General features: G+C 44.2%; 2 protein-coding genes across 2 annotated transcripts in view; one reads left to right on the plus strand and one right to left on the minus strand.

Annotated features, from left to right (window-relative positions):
- The window catches only part of LOC147336844 (protein NLRC3-like), a 167,489-nt gene that overhangs the window by 139,203 nt on the left and 10,202 nt on the right, over positions 1 to 18,084 (plus strand). Inside the window, exon 13 of the mRNA XM_086285648.1 lies at positions 13,692 to 13,865. Coding sequence (XP_086141774.1) covers positions 13,692 to 13,865 — 174 coding nt within the window. The remainder of the gene's footprint in view (positions 1 to 13,691; positions 13,866 to 18,084) is intronic.
- On the minus strand, positions 1,668 to 11,627 carry LOC147336849 (uncharacterized). Its single transcript, XM_086265594.1, has 4 exons — positions 9,539 to 11,627; positions 7,358 to 9,424; positions 1,938 to 2,013; positions 1,668 to 1,840 (listed from the first exon to the last, which is right to left on the minus strand). The coding sequence occupies exons 1-4, from the start codon at positions 11,321 to 11,323 to the stop codon at positions 1,668 to 1,670; spliced, it is 4,101 nt and encodes a 1,366-aa protein (XP_086121720.1). The 5' UTR covers positions 11,324 to 11,627.

Here is an 18,084-nt window from a genome sequence, read left to right on the forward strand (position 1 = left end):
GTGTTTTCATAAAAGCCTTATTTCTATCCATTTACTGCTATTAGGAAGAACACGTGAGGTTTAAGACCTGGACCAGTTTGAAACCTTTTGTCCTCCACAATGTGCTCACATTGATTATCAGCAAGCCTGGAAATTCATCAATATTTGACATATGAAATTATCTCAAGGGCTGGATTTGGCACACGGGCCATATGTTTGACACCCCTGGTTTACACAGTTTGGTATTCAATGTACAAGTGAGTTAGCTCTCAGCTAACTAGCAGACAAGCTAACTGCTGGGACTGCGTCTTTCTAACAAGAGCGTCAGACACTCAGACTGGTTTCCTTTGTGGATGATGATGTGTTCTCACACTGATCCTTCATGCTGATGCTGCCATCCACCCACTGCTCCTGGATTCCTCATCATCATCTCCATCAGCCCTCACAATACTCCACCTTCATCAGCTTCATGTTCAGCAGCCTGGATGGACAGTAATTCTTTCCATGGGTTATGGTGGGACATTGAGAGCTGAAGTCAAACAGCAGTGAGAATGAAAGACTGATTCATTTCTATTTAGTCTTGTGATGTGCAGCTTTGTTCAGAGCATTAAGGCCCAGCAAAGATTACTGAGGTCATAGAGTCCTGATGAAACCTGTGTGCTTATAGAAACTGAGACCAGATGAACCAGAATAGAAGGACATTAAAATGAAGTGTCAGCTACACAAAGGCAAAGCTATTCAGTTGTTGCTGTGAGTTATTTAAATGGAGGATGGAGTCAGACTTTAAGCTGCTGGACTCAGTCACTATATCCTGTTGTCCTCATAGAACCTGGATACACAGACTCACCTGTGACACAGTGACACACAGTGTGGGCTACACACACATTAGAAAGTGGATCAGTCACACTTGTGCAATCATTTGTTGTGCTGGGAAACCATGAACACTTTGAATCACATTAATGGCTTTGTTACAGCAACATGCAATCATGAGTTCAAAAGTAGTGTATTGTGTACTTATTTTAATAGTACTGCAGTATGAGAAGTGCAACATTCAGTGTGCAGAAACAGATCAGGTGCTTTCTAACAGCAGTGTTCCCTTTAACACAGCAGCAGTTCAAATATTTCTGTCAGTCTGAGCTGAAACATGAATCTAATCAAATATCAAATCAAAGTTCTTTGCCTCTGCCAGGACGTTAACATTTGATCTAGTTTTTTTACAAAGTTCCCTCAGCGTCCAGAGCCACCAACATACCTTTGATCAACAGCAAGTGAACATTTATAAATGTGTGTTTGCAGAACAGGAAGCAGCAGAACTATTGTTCTGTTATCAGGCAGCAGCACAAACGCTCATCAGCTCATTTACTGTGCAGGACTTTGAGTGTGTGAAGTGTGTGTTTGTGCTGGATTTCCTTTGGAGAATCTCAGTCAGAAACAAGACAAAGAAAAACTCTTTCAACAGTCCAGGTTGAGTTGACAACATGAACTGCATTTATCTTCCTCTGACTTGACATGTTCTTCCTCCTCTGCACCGAGCCAGCTGCTAAGACTCACAAGCTCATTAACATTTTCTGATGATAAAGAAACTCTCTTCTTCTGCACAATATGAGCAGCAACAGAGAAGAAGCTTTCACAGGTACAGATGTTGCAGCTGTGGCCAACTACATGTGCTGCATGTTTGGAGCAGCACTCTAATGGACAGGCCTCTGTACTGATGGTGGGCTCTGCTCTGTATCCACCACACTGTTCTCAGCTGAGTCTTCCTCCTGTTCACACTCTGATGAAGCACCAACAGGGCCAACTTCTTCTCTGGTGGCTCGGATGTTGTTGCTTCCACAGGTTTCCCTCCAACAACCCTCTGTTCCTGCAGTGAGATCAGTAAGATCTGGGTAAACACTTGAGCTCCTTGAATCTGGCTCCAGCAGCAGTTTTCACATATACAATGTTGGCATTTTGCTTGCGTGTCTCCAGGTCTGTTCTGAATGTAGACTTGAATTTGACCACGTAGGCGGGGTCATCATCTGAGCTCTCCATCACCTGAGAGAGATGACAAAACACAGAATCACAGAGCATGAAACCAATGTTTCTCCTCCCAGAAGTTCAGTCACAGACCTGCAACAGAAACAAGAGTCAAAGATTCAAATGACGCAGAGCTTTCATTTACTTATATCCACAAACATGTCCTCTACATATTCATGCTGTATTTACACACACATACAGAGGCTGTTTGTCTCTCACACACAGACAGGACACTGAGAAATACATCATGTTAAATATACCTGCAGGCTTCCAGCTGTGCACTTTGTCCCTGTCAGCTGTGATTGCCATGGCAACCTTGGTGTTGTGGGCGATGCAGGGACGTGTTCAAAGGCAGACGTCTGGCAGCAGCATCATATTTGATGCACTATCTGTACTGAGTGTGCTGACTTTATTTCAAATGTCCCACTGCTGTGCAACATGAATCACATGTTCTGCACGTTTCTGTAACTCCCAGGTAACCATGGTTACCCAGCCACGCCCAGTAGTCTCCAGAGAGACCAACAGCTGGTTCACGTTGTAACGCCGTGGCTTTCGTAGTCTCTCCTTTTTCTACAGCTCATGTGTTCTTCTTGTGATGCTGCGTCTTGAGGCTCATACATGCCGTCATTTGTTGATCCTAAGAACGTTCCTCAGACCGACTTCTTCAACAACAGATAACTTTAGTTGTATCAACACTGCCTCCTGGAACAGTTTAAAATGAACATGTCAAAGATCTGTACCTGTCTCCATGTTTCTGTCCCCGCCCCTTTCTTTCTGTCCTTGGTCATGTGAGCGCTGCAGTAGTATTAGGCCCACCCTCAATGCTCGCATTGGCTGAGACGCATAATGACGCCCATTTCAAGCCAGCACTGATCAACATCCCTCCTGTGACCCATGGCTTTTATATTCAGAGCCAGTGAGCACTTTCACAATAATCATGATTTTAAAAACTGTGATTAAAATAATTGCTGACGTTGATCACTTAATGAGTTAACGAGATTATAACAGGTTAAGTTGCCCTAATAATTATACTTTGGTGACAAACTGATGTGATCTCCATGTTTCCTTTGTTGGACTGTGGGCGAGTTTCAGAACTGAATGTACTGAGTAACATGTAGAGTTTAAACATGTGTCAGTTCCAGTTTTAGAGCTCTAAAGTGCAGCTATCATGTTAGGAATATGTTAGGAATAGACAGGAACACTGAGCACACTGAGGTCAAATCTTTATTTTACCACTCGCTGCATTCTTGATGTTCATGAATTCAGCAGCTTCATGATTGTCTGCAGCATTAATCTCATATTTCCATTAAAAGTGTTGAATTTGACTGTTTGATGTTCTTTATGATCTCTGGCACCAGTTCATCTGTAGGCTGAGCTCAGTCCATCCAGTTAGTGAAAAGATGTTTAATCCTTTAAGACCTACCATAGAACCAAGTCCACCAGAGCTTATATTATATTTTTACCTGCTGTGGTGCCATTTTTGGGAGCATTTCAAGTTGCTATACATCAATACAACCATTATAGCCCAGATTTTAATAATATGTATTCATTAAGTGCATAGTAATTACATAAATTGCAAAAAAGTGCAGTAAACTACAAAAAAATTGAAAATCGTTTTTGCTTTTTTAACATATATTTGTAGTTAGAGAAATTTAAGAGGCTTATCCCTCAAAACTGTAAATACAAAAAAGTTGCACAAAATAGTTTCCCACCACAGGAAATTTATTTTGAGTGTCTTCATAGTTTTATTTTTGAAATACACCAATTTTTATACACTGCAGGAAAAACGAAAATAAATATTATACTGCAAATTTGCAAAAAAGCAGCATATGCATCAAAATAAACTATTTCCAGCAGTGCAATATGAGTCCTAAGCATCCCAGAAACGACACAGAGAGTCATAAAGTCAAAGTCAACTTTTAAAAAGACGAGTATAGGCCCTGAGGCCCTGATAGTAAAAAAAGACTACATTTTCGCGAAAATGACGTCACTTCCGGTTTCGGGCAGGTAATGGCGGAAATGCAAAAGTTCGCGCTGACGTCTATTCCAACGTAGGAAGTGTTATGAACAGCTGATCGGATCGGTAAAGCGTGTGTTAGGAGTTTTCCTGTAATGCAACTCAGGTTGGAATAAATGATACTCAGACAGGTTTGCAGGTTTAACGTGCACACGGGTGAGAGTTCAAACGGAGACTCACACACCGCAGCAGTTGCCACCCTTTAGTTATACTCAAGCATGTTTGCGTCACAGACACATGCAGGAAGAGATAACATACAACGATAGAGACTTCGTGCTGAGCTTGCACAGTGTAACTTCTCTAGTACAAAGAGCAAACACATCTAGAGAACCTCAAATGAAAATGTACTTCTATACATAAACATAATAAAATCTTTTAACAGCGTGTTTCTGGAATATTATGTTTTTGTTCCTGCAAGCGCTTTTTATGCGGTTTTTGCAAAGCTTTATGTGGAAGGAAACCGTGACCTAGGACAAGCTGATGACATAAGACGTAAGTACAACTCCTCCGGTTTCATATGCAAAAAAAATTTTTGCGCTAGCTTACGTGGTTGCAGTGCTACTGGGATTTAAAAATAGTTCTGCAAAACAGAGCGTGCCCGCTCCGATCGGCTGTAAAGGGTTAAAGGTCTCCTTGTTCTGTGAGCGTGCACAGATCCTGAAGCAGAAAGCCTGGTTTACAGAGAAATGATCATCAATGTGGTGATGCTCATCATCTCTGACTGGGATTTGAGGTTTTGTCAAAGCAGCAAAGAAAGCCTGGCTATGTTGGACTGGGTGTGGCAGTAGCTCCCAGTTTGAGTTCAGGAGACAGACACCCTCTCTACTTTGAAGATCAGCTTCAAACTTTCCTTTTTGATAAATATGCTGCCCTCACGACACGTGACCCTGTGAGGTTAGACAGCTAGCGAACAAATAGAAGAGGTCTTCCACACAAGGCTTGACTTTCTTGTTTTTATGTAACTAGAACATGAGAAAAAATGAAAATGAATCGCTGGTTAACACACATCTTAATAACAACTTGCCGATTAGCCTAGCTTAACATGTACATTACATCAGCATACAGTTCGCTCCATGTAAACACACATAACGACTGTCTCTACACATGTCAATACTCACAAAGACGAACATTTTCCGAGGTGCGAACGTGTAGAGCACTCTTAGCGTGAACATGAACTAGTCCCTATTTAATAACTGCCGGAGCACTTTTTCACGACATCATAAACGAAAGGGTACATCAAAGATAGGTTAGTGAACAGAGCGCTCCCTCGCTCCATTTCCGCACATAGGATACAAAGATCTCTTGTGGCAATGATGTCTCACTCTGAGCTTATTTATCACTCTGCTTATGTAGCTCAATCAGCACACACACCAACCGCTGACTTTTGACTCAAGGGCATAACACTCCCCGCTTGATATACACACATTATATCACAATAAACATCAATACAACATATTCAAACATCATCTAGCATTGAAGAATATTCATTCAGTCTCTGCAAGCAAAACAACAATCTCTGAAACTGGTCTGAGAAACATTTTAACAGTCCCATCTTTTACAGTCCGCACTTCCACTTTTCGGACCTTCTTGTCGCTGCTGGGGAATGTTTTTACTATTAGTCCCATGGGCCATTCGTTCCTGCTGGCTTGGGGGTCCTTTAGCAGGACCACATCTCCTATTTTGACATTAGGTCTAGTCTCTGTCCATTTTGCACGACCTTGTAAGGTGGATAAATACTCTCCCTTCCACCTTTTCCAAAAAGCGTCAGCGAGGAGTTGAACATGTTTCCATTGTTTCCCAAACAGCTGCCCTGATGAGAAGTTCCCAAGTGGGGCGGACACAGCACTCATCTTCTGCGTTAGTAGCACTGCTGGAGTGAGTACTGCAGGACTGTCAGGGTCGGTGGATATGGGAACAAGAGGCCTTGCATTAATAATTGCCATCACCTCGGCCATGAAGGTGCACAACACTTCATGAGTAAGACGTGTTTGTTCAGTTCGTAACAACATTGCATCCAGAATGCGCCTGGCAACGCCTATAAGGCGCTCCCACGAGCCTCCCATATGAGACGCATGAGGGGGATTGAAAGTCCAAACACACCCTCTCTCTTGCAGGTACTTTCCTACTGCTTTGTTTCCTGAGTTTAGGTCTAATTCCTTACAAGCGCCCACAAAATTCGTGCCTCTGTCCGAGCGCAGAAACTTGGCCGGGCCCCGAATAGAGAAGAGCCTTCTTAATGCATTGATAAAACTATCAGCAGACATAGTCTCTATCAGTTCGATATGCACAGCCCTAGTTGACATGCATGTGAATAACACAGCCCAACGTTTGTTCTGGGAACAACCACCTCTTGTACGACGCGTCACAATAGTCCATGGCCCAAATACATCTAGGCCTACAGTGGTAAAGGGTTGTTCAGGGGTGACTCGGTCTGCAGGCAAGTCTGCCATTTTCTGGATCTGCATTTTGCCTCGCAACTTGCGACATGTGACACACCGATGAATGACAGATGACACAAGCCGCTTCCCTCCAATTATCCAGTACCCAGCACCACGGATAGCTCCTTCAGTTATGTGTCTTCCTTGATGAGCCACTCGTTCATGATAGTGAGTTACAATTAGCATGGCGATGTGGCTGGTAGATGGGATAATCAGAGGGTGCTTTTCATTCTCTGTGAGATCGGCAGCAGAAAGACGTCCACCGACTCGTAAGAGACTGTCTTTGTCCACTACAGGATTGAGCTTTTTGAGTGCATCAAATATGCCACTGACCTTCCTTCCTTCTTTAATGTTTTCAAGCGTCCCTTTGTAAGCTTCTTGTTGGACGGCTCGAATAATGACTGCTTGGGCTCGGGTGAGTTCTTGGACGCTCGGTGTCTCACTGAAACCTTTCCATCCCCTTCGCCCACTTTTGTGCAAAGGATGTAACTACATGAATGAGTCTGGCTATGACTCTGCAAAGAGTGATCCAGTTTGAGTACTTTTTGAAACGGTCAGAACCCAACTGTGGCTCTGCTACAGTAGTTTTCATTACTTTTATTTCCGGATGTATCTCTCTGTCTTTTTCAGGTTCGATGAGCGTGAAAGGACCAGTGTGTGGTTCTGTGTGTGGGTCAGAGTACAGAAAGGGTGGACCTGAGAACCAGGTACTGTTCTGCAGGTCTGCTGCTGGAATGAACCGAGTGGCCTGGTCAGCTGGATTTAACTCACTTGGTACATAATGCCATTGACTCGGATGGGTGGATGCTCTAATGCGCGTAACCCTGTTGGCAACATACATGTAGAATCGTCTGGAGGTGTTGTGTATGTACCCCAACACAATCCTACTGTCTGTGTAAAAAGTCACATTGTCTACTTTAATGTCTAACTCGTCTCTGATGAGCTCAAACATTTCCACTGCGAGCACAGCAGCACATAGTTCCAGGCGTGGTACAGTGTGTGCGGGGCGGGGTGCGAGTTTAGACTTCCCCATCACAAACCCAGTATGACACTGTCCTTCACTGTCAACTGTACGCAGATAGACTACTGCACCTATAGCGACAGTGGAGGCATCACAGAAAATGCAAAGTTCTTTCACTTTCGTTGTGCTTAACGTACCTGGGCTGTAGCACCTTGGTATTTGGAGGTTCTCAAGGGCTTGCAAAGAGTCTTTCCATAAGTCCCACCTCTCCTGTTTCTCAGGGGGTAAGAGTGTGTCCCAGTCTTTTCCATCAGATGACAGTTCCCTGAGTAATGCTTTGCCCTGCATTATTATGGGAGCAGCAAATCCCAAAGGGTCATAGAGGCTATTAACTGTCGACAATACTCCCCTCCGTGTGAATGGTTTGCTCTCATTTGACACCTGGTAAGTGAAGCTGTCAGATTGTAGGTTCCAACAGAGTCCCAAGCTTCTCTGAACTGGAAGAGGGTCTACTCCTAGGTCTAAATCTTTCAGGTCCTTTGCACGATCCTCAACAGGGAAAGCTTCCATGACTTGACTGCAGTTTGATGCCACCTTGTGGAGGCGCAAGTTAGACTCTGCCAACATGTTTTGCGTTCTTGTGAGCAGGTTGATTGCTTCCTCTGGCGTGGCGACTGATGTGAGACCATCGTCAACATAAAACTGACGCTCAACAAACTGTCTTGCCTCAGATCCGTGTTCTCGTTCTCCCTGCTGTGCTGCCTGTCTCATGCAGTAGATGGCAACAGCGGGTGACGGGCTGTTTCCAAACACGTGGACCTTCATTCTAAACTCAACTATGCTCTTTGTAATGTCATTGTCCTCATACCACAGATAACGCAGATAATCTCTGTGGTCTTCGCGCACAACGAAGCAGTAAAACATTTGCTGCACATCGGCTGTCAGGGCTATGGGCTCTTTGCGGAAGCGCAACAGCACTCCCAATAGGGAGTTGTTCAAATCAGGTCCGCCAAGAAGCACTTGATTGAGCGAAATTCCATCACATTCTGCACTTGAATCAAACACGACTCGTATTTGTTGTGGCTTCTGTGGGTGGTATACCCCAAACGTGGGCAGATACCAATGTTCTTTATTTAGTGGCAGAGGAGGGGCAGGCTCGGCTTGGTCGTTATCCAACATTTTCTGCATGAATTGGATGTAGTGATCTTTCATTTCTGGTCTCTTTTCCAAAGTCTTTCGGAGAGAGCAGAGGCGTTTTAGGGCTTGTTCTCTGTTGTCAGGGAGCCTCCTTCTCTGTGAGCGAAAGGGTAAAGGTGCAACCCAGCTGTTCTCTTGGTTTTGATAAACTTCACTGTCCATTATTGTCAGGAATGCTCTGTCGTCGATAGACATGGCTTGTTTGTTATCACCCTCAGATCTAACAAACACAGAGTGTCCCAAATCGTCTGTGATGCAGGTTGCATTCATAGTGACCCCATAATTCTCTTTAACGTGAATTGTGTTTGGGCAAGGCTCAAAATAGGATGCACGTCCATTATCTAAGGTGTGTGTTTTATAGACATTGACCTCTGACTGACTGTGCACTTTTCCTAGACACACCTCCCCCACAATAACCCAACCCAGGTCTAGCCTTTGGGCGTATGGTGCATCATTGGGTCCGTTGATTTGCTCACGTACCTTATGGACCCTGATGACGTCCCTTCCAAGGAGTAAAAGGATTGGGGCGTGGTGGTCGACAGGTGGGATGTTATCTGTCACTGGAAGAAGATGTGGGTGATGCTGGGCAATCTCTGGAGAGGGTATTTCAGATCTATTGTCCGGCACAGAGTCACATTCAATTAAAGGGGGTAGCTGGATGTTGACTTCTCCATCCAAAGACTCGAGGAAGAAGTTTACAGCTCTCCTACCTGAGGTTTGTTCTCTGCCAGAGCAAGTCTTTAAGGTGTATGGAGTGGGTTTGGCATTGATTTTGAAAAGGCTGAAAAACTCTGACTTAACCAGTGACCTGTTGGACTGATCATCTATTACTGCATACATTTTTATAGCTCTCTCTTTTTGGCCTGCGGGATACACTTTGACCAAACTGATCTTAGAACATGAACGTGGGCTATCACCTTGGCCACATACCTCTGTGCACTTCGACTCGACTGAAGGTGAGCTCTCGATTTGCTCTTCATTGTCGTTGTTTCCTGGTGTAGTACTCTTAGGGGCAGGAGTAGGACCAGGATGCATTGCAGATAAGTGTTTAAGGCTGTCACACTCGATACACTTAACCACTGCTTTACAGTTTTTTGCAATGTGTTGGACAGACCCACAGCATCTGTAGCATATGTGGTGCTCTTTGAGATAGGCTTGTCTTTCTTCAATAGTTTTGTCTCTAAAGAGCTTACACTTTTTGAGTGGATGTGGTTTTTTGTGGATTGGGCACTGGCGATCCGGTTCCTCCATTTTCTTTGGACTGAGATTATTCTGGTCCGACTCTGCCGTAATGTCCATTTTGTGTGCTGACACAGTAGGTTTGCGACTATAAGACCTCAGTTTTTCTGTTGGGGGAGAAGGGACATGGGTGTTGGCCTTGGACATAGCAAAGCTTGGGTCATTCCTCATTTTCGCTTGCCGCTGGACAAATTGTGTGAAAACTGAGAAAGGAGGAAATGACACACTATGAGTCTCCTTGTACTGTGTTCCTACAGTTGTCCACTTTTCCTGTAGGTTGAAGGGAAGTTTTTCCACTATTTGCCTGACTCCTCTAGCTGTGTCCAGGTAAGCAAGTCCTGGGAGCGCACCATCTTGTTTAGCACACTGAAGCTCCAATAAGATGTCACTAAGTTCCTGCAGCTTAACATTGTCTTTGTTTGTGAGTTTGGGAAAGTCCTCTACCTTTTTTAAGAGTGCGTCCTCAATAGCCTCAGGTGAGCCGTAGCACTCTTCAAGGCGCTGCCAGATCATCTTCGCACCTGCAGCAGGATTGAGGGTGTGTACAGCACGAATGCGCTTAGCCTGTTCGGATGATGTTGGACCCAACCATTTTGTTAGCAAGTCTAATTCCTCTCTTGGAGACAAATTTAGGTCTTTGGTTGCGCTGATGAATGAGGTTTTCCATGCCCAATAGTTTTCAGGTTTGTCATCAAATTGCAAAAGACCTGTGCTGACTAGTTCTTTGCGAATTAGGTATTTTGCAAACTGTTGCATTTCACTTGATTCAGGTACACAGTTGTTAAGGTTGGGGGTGTGCTTTGTGGAGTTGGACCAGTACGTGTCGACTACACCAGTGTTCACTGTTTGCTCCTGTTTCCTTTCTCTATTTACAGGTGGTGTTTTCGTCTGAGTGTTGGTTATAAAAGGATTAGTTATTTGTGTACTGTCTTGTGCATCTACTTCATTGCAATTTCCTTTAGGAGGCTGTGCTGAGTCGTGCTGAGTGTCTGGGTAGAGTAACTCACATTGTTGTTGAACATATTCGTTAGTGCGGTGCACTGTACTGATGGGCTCAGCTTCCTCACAAAGTTCTCCGTAGAGCTCCCCGCTCTGAATCTCTGCTTCTTCATAGGCTGAGGCCTCTGCTTCAGCTGCGGCTATTGCTTTTTGGCACTGGAGGACATGTAGATGAGCATCCAGTTCAGCTCTCTGTTTCATTGCATTAGCTTCCTTTTCAGCGAAGGCCAGTTGAGCTCGTGCTGCTTGAGCTTTGGCGTAGGCCCTTGCAGCTGCAGAAGCTGTTGATGAGGATGTCCGTTGAGAACGCCTTGTCGAGGTTCTGGATTGCTGCGACTTGGTGTCGAATGGTTGAGACCGTTGCTGCGTTGTAGCTGGTTGAGTGGCAACGTCTGGTTGCTGTTCACCACCGGCTGCTTCGTCTAGCTCTTCAGCAGCGTAGTCTTTTAGGTAATTTCTTCCTGAGCGTAGACTCATGTTGCTTAAAGTAGCTCTGTATGTTTGAACCCGCTGAGTAGGCGTCTTTTCCTTCGTCTTTTTACTATGCTGCCCTCACGACACGTGACCCTGTGAGGTTAGACAGCTAGCGAACAAATAGAAGAGGTCTTCCACACAAGGCTTGACTTTCTTGTTTTTATGTAACTAGAACATGAGAAAAAATGAAAATGAATCGCTGGTTAACACACATCTTAATAACAACTTGCCGATTAGCCTAGCTTAACATGTACATTACATCAGCATACAGTTCGCTCCATGTAAACACACATAACGACTGTCTCTACACATGTCGATACTCACAAAGACGAACATTTTCCGAGGTGCGAACGTGTAGAGCACTCTTAGCGTGAACATGAACTAGTCCCTATTTAATAACTGCCGGAGCACTTTTTCACGACATCATAAACGAAAGGGTACATCAAAGATAGGTTAGTGAACAGAGCGCTCCCTCGCTCCATTTCCGCACATAGGATACAAAGATCTCTTGTGGCAATGATGTCTCACTCTGAGCTTATTTATCACTCTGCTTATGTAGCTCAATCAGCACACACACCAACCGCTGACTTTTGACTCAAGGGCATAACAATAAAGCTTCGAGCTGGATCAGGTGACCCTGAACCATCCCTTAGTTATGCTGCTATAGGCTCAGGCTGTTGGTGGACTTCCCATGATGCTCTGCTTTCTTCTCCCCTCTCCACCCTCAACTGGTGACAGATACAGTGGGGCAAAAAAGTATTTAGTCAGCCACCGATTGTGCAAGTTCCCCCACCTAAAATGATGACAGAGGTCAGTAATTTGCACCAGAGGTACACTTCAACTGTGAGAGACAGAATGTGAAAAAAAAATCCATGAATCCACGTGGTAGGATTTGTAAAGAATTTATTCGTAAATCAGGGTGGAAAATAAGTATTTGGTCAATAACAAAAATACAACTCAATACTTTGTAACATAACCTTTGTTGGCAATAACAGAGGTCAAACGTTTACTATAGGTCTTTACCAGGTTTGCACACACAGTAGCTGGTATTTTGGCCCATTCCTCCATGCAGATCTTCTAGAGAGCAGTGATGTTTTGGGGCTGTCGCCGAGCAACACGGACTTTCAACTCCCGCCACAGATTTTCTATGGGGTTGAGGTCTGGAGACTGGCTGGGCCACTCCAGGACTTTCAAATGCTTCTTACGGAGCCACTCCTTTGTTGCCCGGGCGGTGTGTTTTGGATCATTGTCATGTTGGAAGACCCAGCCTCGTTTCATCTTCAAAGTTCTCACTGATGGGAGGAGGTTTTGGCTCAAAATCTCACGATACATGGCCCCATTCATTCTGTCCTTAACACGGATCAGTCGTCCTGTCCCCTTGGCAGAAAAACAGCCCCATAGCATGATGTTTCCACCCCCATGCTTCACAGTAGGTATGGTGTTCTTGGGATGCAACTCAGTATTCTTCTTCCTCCAAACACGACGAGTTGAGTTTATACCAAAAAGTTCTACTTTGGTTTCATCTGACCACATGACATTCTCCCAATCCTCTGCTGTATCATCCATGTGCTCTCTGGCAAACTTCAGACGGGCCTGGACATGCACTGGCTTCAGCAGCGGAACACGTCTGGCACTGCGGGATTTGATTCCCTGCCGTTGTAGTGTGTTACTGATGGTGACCTTTGATACTTTGGTCCCAGCTCTCTGCAGGTCATTCACCAGGTCCCCCCGTGTGGTTCTGGGATCTTTGCTCACCGTTCTCATGATCATTTTGACCCCATGGGATGAGATCTTGCGTGGAGCCCCAGATCGAGGGAGATTATCAGTGGTCTTGTATGTCTTCCATTTTCTGATGATTGCTCCCACAGTTGATTTTTTCACACCAAGCTGCTTGCCTATTGTAGATTCACTCTTCCCAGTCTGGTGCAGGTCTACAATACTTTTCCTGGTGTCCTTCGAAAGCTCTTTGGTCTTGGCCATGGCGGAGTTTGGAGTCTGACTGTTTGAGGCTGTGGACAGGTGTCTTTTATACAGATGATGAGTTCAAACAGGTGCCATTCATACAGGTAACGAGTGGGGGACAGAAAAGCTTCTTACAGAAGACGTTACAGGTCTGTGAGAGCCAGAGATTTTCCTTGTTTGAGGTGACCAAATACTTATTTTCCACCCTGATTTACGAATAAATTCTTTACAAATCCTACCATGTGGATTCATGGATTTTTTTTTCACATTCTGTCTCTCACAGTTGAAGTGTACCTCTGGTGCAAATTACTGACCTCTGTCATCATTTTAAGTGGGGAAACTTGCACAATCGGTGGCTGACTAAATACTTTTTTGCCCCACTGTAGATTGTTGTTTTGTGTGTCTGCAGTCTGTCAGGCTGTCTGATCACAGAGGAAGGCTGTACTTCTCTGGCCTCAGCTCTGAGCGCCAACCCCTCCCATCTGAGAGAGTTGGACCTGAGCTACAATCATCCAGGTGACTCAGGAATGAAGCTGCTGTCGGCTGGACTGAAGGATCCAGGCTGGAGACTGGACACTCTCAGGTATGGAGAGAAAATCTGATAGAGGAGGAAGAGCTGGAAACATTTCCCGTGTCTTTCACTCACTTCCTGTTTGTTTCCTGCAGATGACACATGAACAATCACACATGCAGGAATATTTTCAGGGACAGACACACTAGTCTAGCTGGATAGTTCATGGATATTTATGTAGGGGTCTCCAAGGAGTCTGTTTGCAGGAACATCTAGGTCACAGGTGTACCTGATATAGATACCAGTGTACCTAATAAAGTGTCAGCTAACATTTGGAAATGGAAGCTTAAATAATGACAAACTGTACATTCACAGCTGAATTCACAATAAATTTGTTCTCAAGTGCACATTTTTCTGTTATTGTTCTCAAACAACCGAATGAGAATGAAATATTGATTCTAACAGGGCCCATAAACAGCATTAGCTTAGCAGCATTAGCTTATCAGAGTTTCCATCATGGTCACACAAATCCTTAGCAGAGAAAAGTGGCCTACTTAGCAATAGCTGCTCAATTTTATAAAGAAAGGGAAAACAGTATTAGCATTAGCTGCTAATTGCAGCTTACGTAGCATAAACTCTTCACATCTTTATAATGCAAGGGAAAGGAGTCACTCATGGAAGCCTATTTAGCATTAACGTCTCACATCATTATAACACAAGAGAAAAGGGTATTAGCATAAGCTACTAATGCTTATTCACCTCAAATTAGCTTTAGCTGCTAATGGTAGCCTACTTAGCATTAACTCCTCACTAATATAATGCTAATTCACATCAAATTAGCATTAGCTGCTCATATTGTTATAAGGAAAGAGAAAACGGTATTAGCATTAGCTACTAATAATTATTCAGCCCTAATTAGAATAAGCATCTAAAAGCAGCCTACTTAGCATTAACTCCTCACATCGTTGTTACCCAACGGAAAAGAGTATTAGTATTAGCTACTATCATTTTTAATAAGTAAGAGAAAACAGTGTTAGCATTATTAAATAATGCTAATTCACACTAAATTAGAATTAGCTATTTACAAGAGCGTACTTAGAATTAGCCGCTCACATTGTTAAAAAGTAAGGGAAAACAGTATTAGTATTAGCACATGATGCTAATTCACGTCAAAGTAGCATTAGTTAATAATGGCAGCCTACTTAGCATTAACTGCTCACTAATATAATGCTAATTCACATCAAATTAGCATTAGCTGCTCACATTGTTAAAGGGGAAGGGAAAACAATATTAGCATTAGCTGCTAATAATTATTCACCTAATTAGAGTTAGCCCCTAATGGCAGCCTAGTTAGCATTAACTCCTGACATCGTTATAATGCAGGGGAAAAGGGTTACCATTATCGGATAATGCTAATTTACATCAAATTAACAATAGTTAATAATGGTAGACTTCGTATCATTAGCTGCTGTCATTCTTACAAAGCAAAGGAAAACAATATGAGCATTAGCTGCTAATGCTTTTTCATCTAAAATTAGCATTAGCCACTAATGGCAGCCTACTTAGCATTAACCCCTCACATTGTTATAATGTAAGGGGAAAGAATTAGCATTATCTAATAATGTTGACCTTGGCCCACTGGAAAAGTTCAGAACTAAAGATTTAGGAGTGTTTCTCGATAGCTCTTTCTCATTTGAGAAACAAATGAATTCTGTTATTAAAACCAGCTGTAAGGTTTATATTGTTGATTGTCATTTATGCTTAGAAATATTTACTCATATATGCTTAGTTTTATAATCGATTGCATGATGATAGAGGTTTGATCCTTAGTAGTCTGTAAAGACTCTGTGTGCCTTCCAGAGTGCTCTGGCATGCACACACCACTTGGGGCCATGAGAGAGGTCGTACCCTCTCTTACTGATTTATGGTGTAGGACAGAGGTCTCAAACTCAATTTAGCTGGGGGCCGCTGCAGGCAGAGTCTGGGTGAGGCTGGGCCGCATTAGGTTTTCTACAAGAAAGGCATGGTTAAAAAATTCCAATCTTCTCAAATCTCTTTATTTTTATTTTTTAACACAAAATATGAAAAATAAATAAACAAATTAAGAATTAATAAGAAAATAAATCAATCTGTAATACATAAATAATATAATAATAAGATATTTTTAGTCAGTGAACTTGTGTGTTTTTTTCAGTCTTCTATATCTGCTGTGTTTAGATTGAAATGTCTGTATTAACAGTCCTATAACCTTCTTCTGAACATGAATGGAACACTGTAGAAAATGAACAGTTCTTCTGAACATGGCTTCTCTTGCCTACTCCTTGCTGCTAGAGACCTGGCAGCGTTTCCTCTCGCATACCCGAGCCAGATTTGGCCTGAGGGAGGAAGCAACTGCTTCCTCCCTCCTTGTCTGCTTTTCCACTCACCTCCCTGAACTTTGCTTTGAGTTCAGAGTTGCACTGCACCTCAATGAGCTCCATTTGAAGCACAGAAGAGGCATCTTGCACATCAAAGGAGAAAATGTGAAAGGTGGCTCTGTGTGTCTTGAAGTCAGCAAACCTGTGATCAAATTCCTCCTGTAGCCTCAAAATGACATCAACATACTCGTCAGCACTGAATGGTGTGCCTGCATCTGTCATGGTCCTGGGCCGTGTTGGCCCAGTATTCTTAGTTCTCTTGTATTTTTGTATTCAGTTCCCTGTTTAGGTTCTGTTTCCTGAGTTGCCCTGTTATGTGGTTCCCTGTGTGCTTTCCCTTTGTGACTCTCACCCCCTGTGTGCCCCTCTATGTATTCATGAGCCCTTGTCCCCTTTCGTGTTTTATTCCATGTTTTCCCCAGCCTGTTATGTCTGTGTTCTCCCCGTGCTCTCTCCTCCTGTCTGAACCTCTGTACTTCCTGTTTTACTTTGACAGTCTCTCGTCAGTATGCGTCATGTTGTGTTCACTCCTGCCCTGTCTCGTTATGATTATCTGTGTCAGCTGTGTTCCCCGTGTGCTCCCACTTCCCTCGTTAACCCTCTGTGTATTTATGTCTGCGTCTCCCTCAGTTCTGTGTCGTAGTCTCCCTCATGCTGCGTGGATTTCCCTGTGTCTCTCTCCAAGTATTAGTTTATTGTGCCCAGTTTAAGTTTTGTATTTTCCTGTCATCTTGTCAGCAATAAAGCTGCCTTTTGAGTTCATCCCTTGAGTCCGTGAGTTTTGCGATTGGGTCCTCATCCTGCCTGCCACACAGCCGATCATGACAGAAGACTACGACCACGACATGGACCCAGCAACTCACAACCCCTCCGCTGAGCTCCGGGAGGATTTAATCTACACGGTGGAATATCACTGTCAGGAGTGGGAAGTGCTGCCAGGAGACGAACACTGGGAGGTCGTAGCCGTCCGTCTACAGCGGATGGTGTCCGGACTCCCGTGGCTGTTCGGCGCGCTGCACCCCCACATCCGGGACTTCCTCGTTCCCACCGTAGGCATCCGCCCGGAGCTGCCTCTCCAGTGTGAAGAGTCGGAGGACGTTCAGCCCGGTCCGCTGGAGGATTCGCGGTCCGGCTCGTCTCCTCCCCCTTCCCGGAGAAAACGGCGTTCACGTCGCCGGCGTTCCCGAGCAGCGGAGCAGTTTTCATCCCTGGGTGAGAGTGACTGTGCGTCACACTCTCAGCCCAAGTTTTCTGGACCCGGACTTCATGACTTTTCCACCACTGTGAGTAACTCTGTTTTGCCCGCCATTGTGTTTCCTGAATCGGATAACTCCACCACTGTGTGTTTGGACTCTGGAGACACTATACAGCGAGGCACCTCGGTGTCGGATCATTCACCAGTTGCTAGCAACCTTTGTGTTTTTGAGCCCTCTGATTTTTGTAAAGCTCGCAGTATGTCCTTTGATTTAACCGATATGAATGTGTTACATGTAGAGACAGCTGAACCTAAGACAGCTATCCTACACCAGACTCACCCACACACTGCTACCAGCATTGCAGCCCCACAGAACTGTTTTAACCAGCCTGTACACTCTGGGGTTTTCCAGTCTGAACTCAGCCACACACCACCATCTGAGACTGAGTGTTCTGTAACTGATGCTCCTTCTAGTAACTGTTTCATGTGCCAACCCGTTGTGTCTTTTGACATGTCCAGTGGTGCCCAGTCAGGTCCACAACCAGTGTTTAATCATTCAGTTTCTCGAGTGAGCGGTAACAAGATGGTCGCTTCCTTTGCTAAGCTAACTGAAAGACTAGGGTTAAGCGTTAAAGAGTTGCTTGATCAGGTCAAGTTTTGTGACCCACGGCAACGCATG

Source organism: Aulonocara sp. 'chitande type north' Nkhata Bay, linkage group LG3 (genome assembly GCF_057382095.1).
Source record: "Aulonocara sp. 'chitande type north' Nkhata Bay isolate Kocher_YH1m ecotype deep benthic linkage group LG3, A_spYH_male_GT1.1, whole genome shotgun sequence".
Taxonomy (NCBI): Eukaryota; Metazoa; Chordata; class Actinopteri; order Cichliformes; family Cichlidae; genus Aulonocara; species Aulonocara sp. 'chitande type north' Nkhata Bay.

Excerpts from the sequence above, each read along its gene's own strand:
- LOC147336849 (XM_086265594.1), bottom strand. The coding sequence starts at position 11,323 with ATGAGTCTACGCTCAGGAAGAAATTACCTAAAAGACTACGCTGCTGAA. Across the intron at positions 9,425-9,538 it reads TCGAGTCGAAGTGCACAGAG|TCCAACAGGTCACTGGTTAA; the intron begins GTATGTGGCCAA and ends ATAGATGATCAG. Across the intron at positions 1,841-1,937 it reads CAGAACAGACCTGGAGACAC|GAACAGAGGGTTGTTGGAGG; the intron begins GCAAGCAAAATG and ends ATCTCACTGCAG.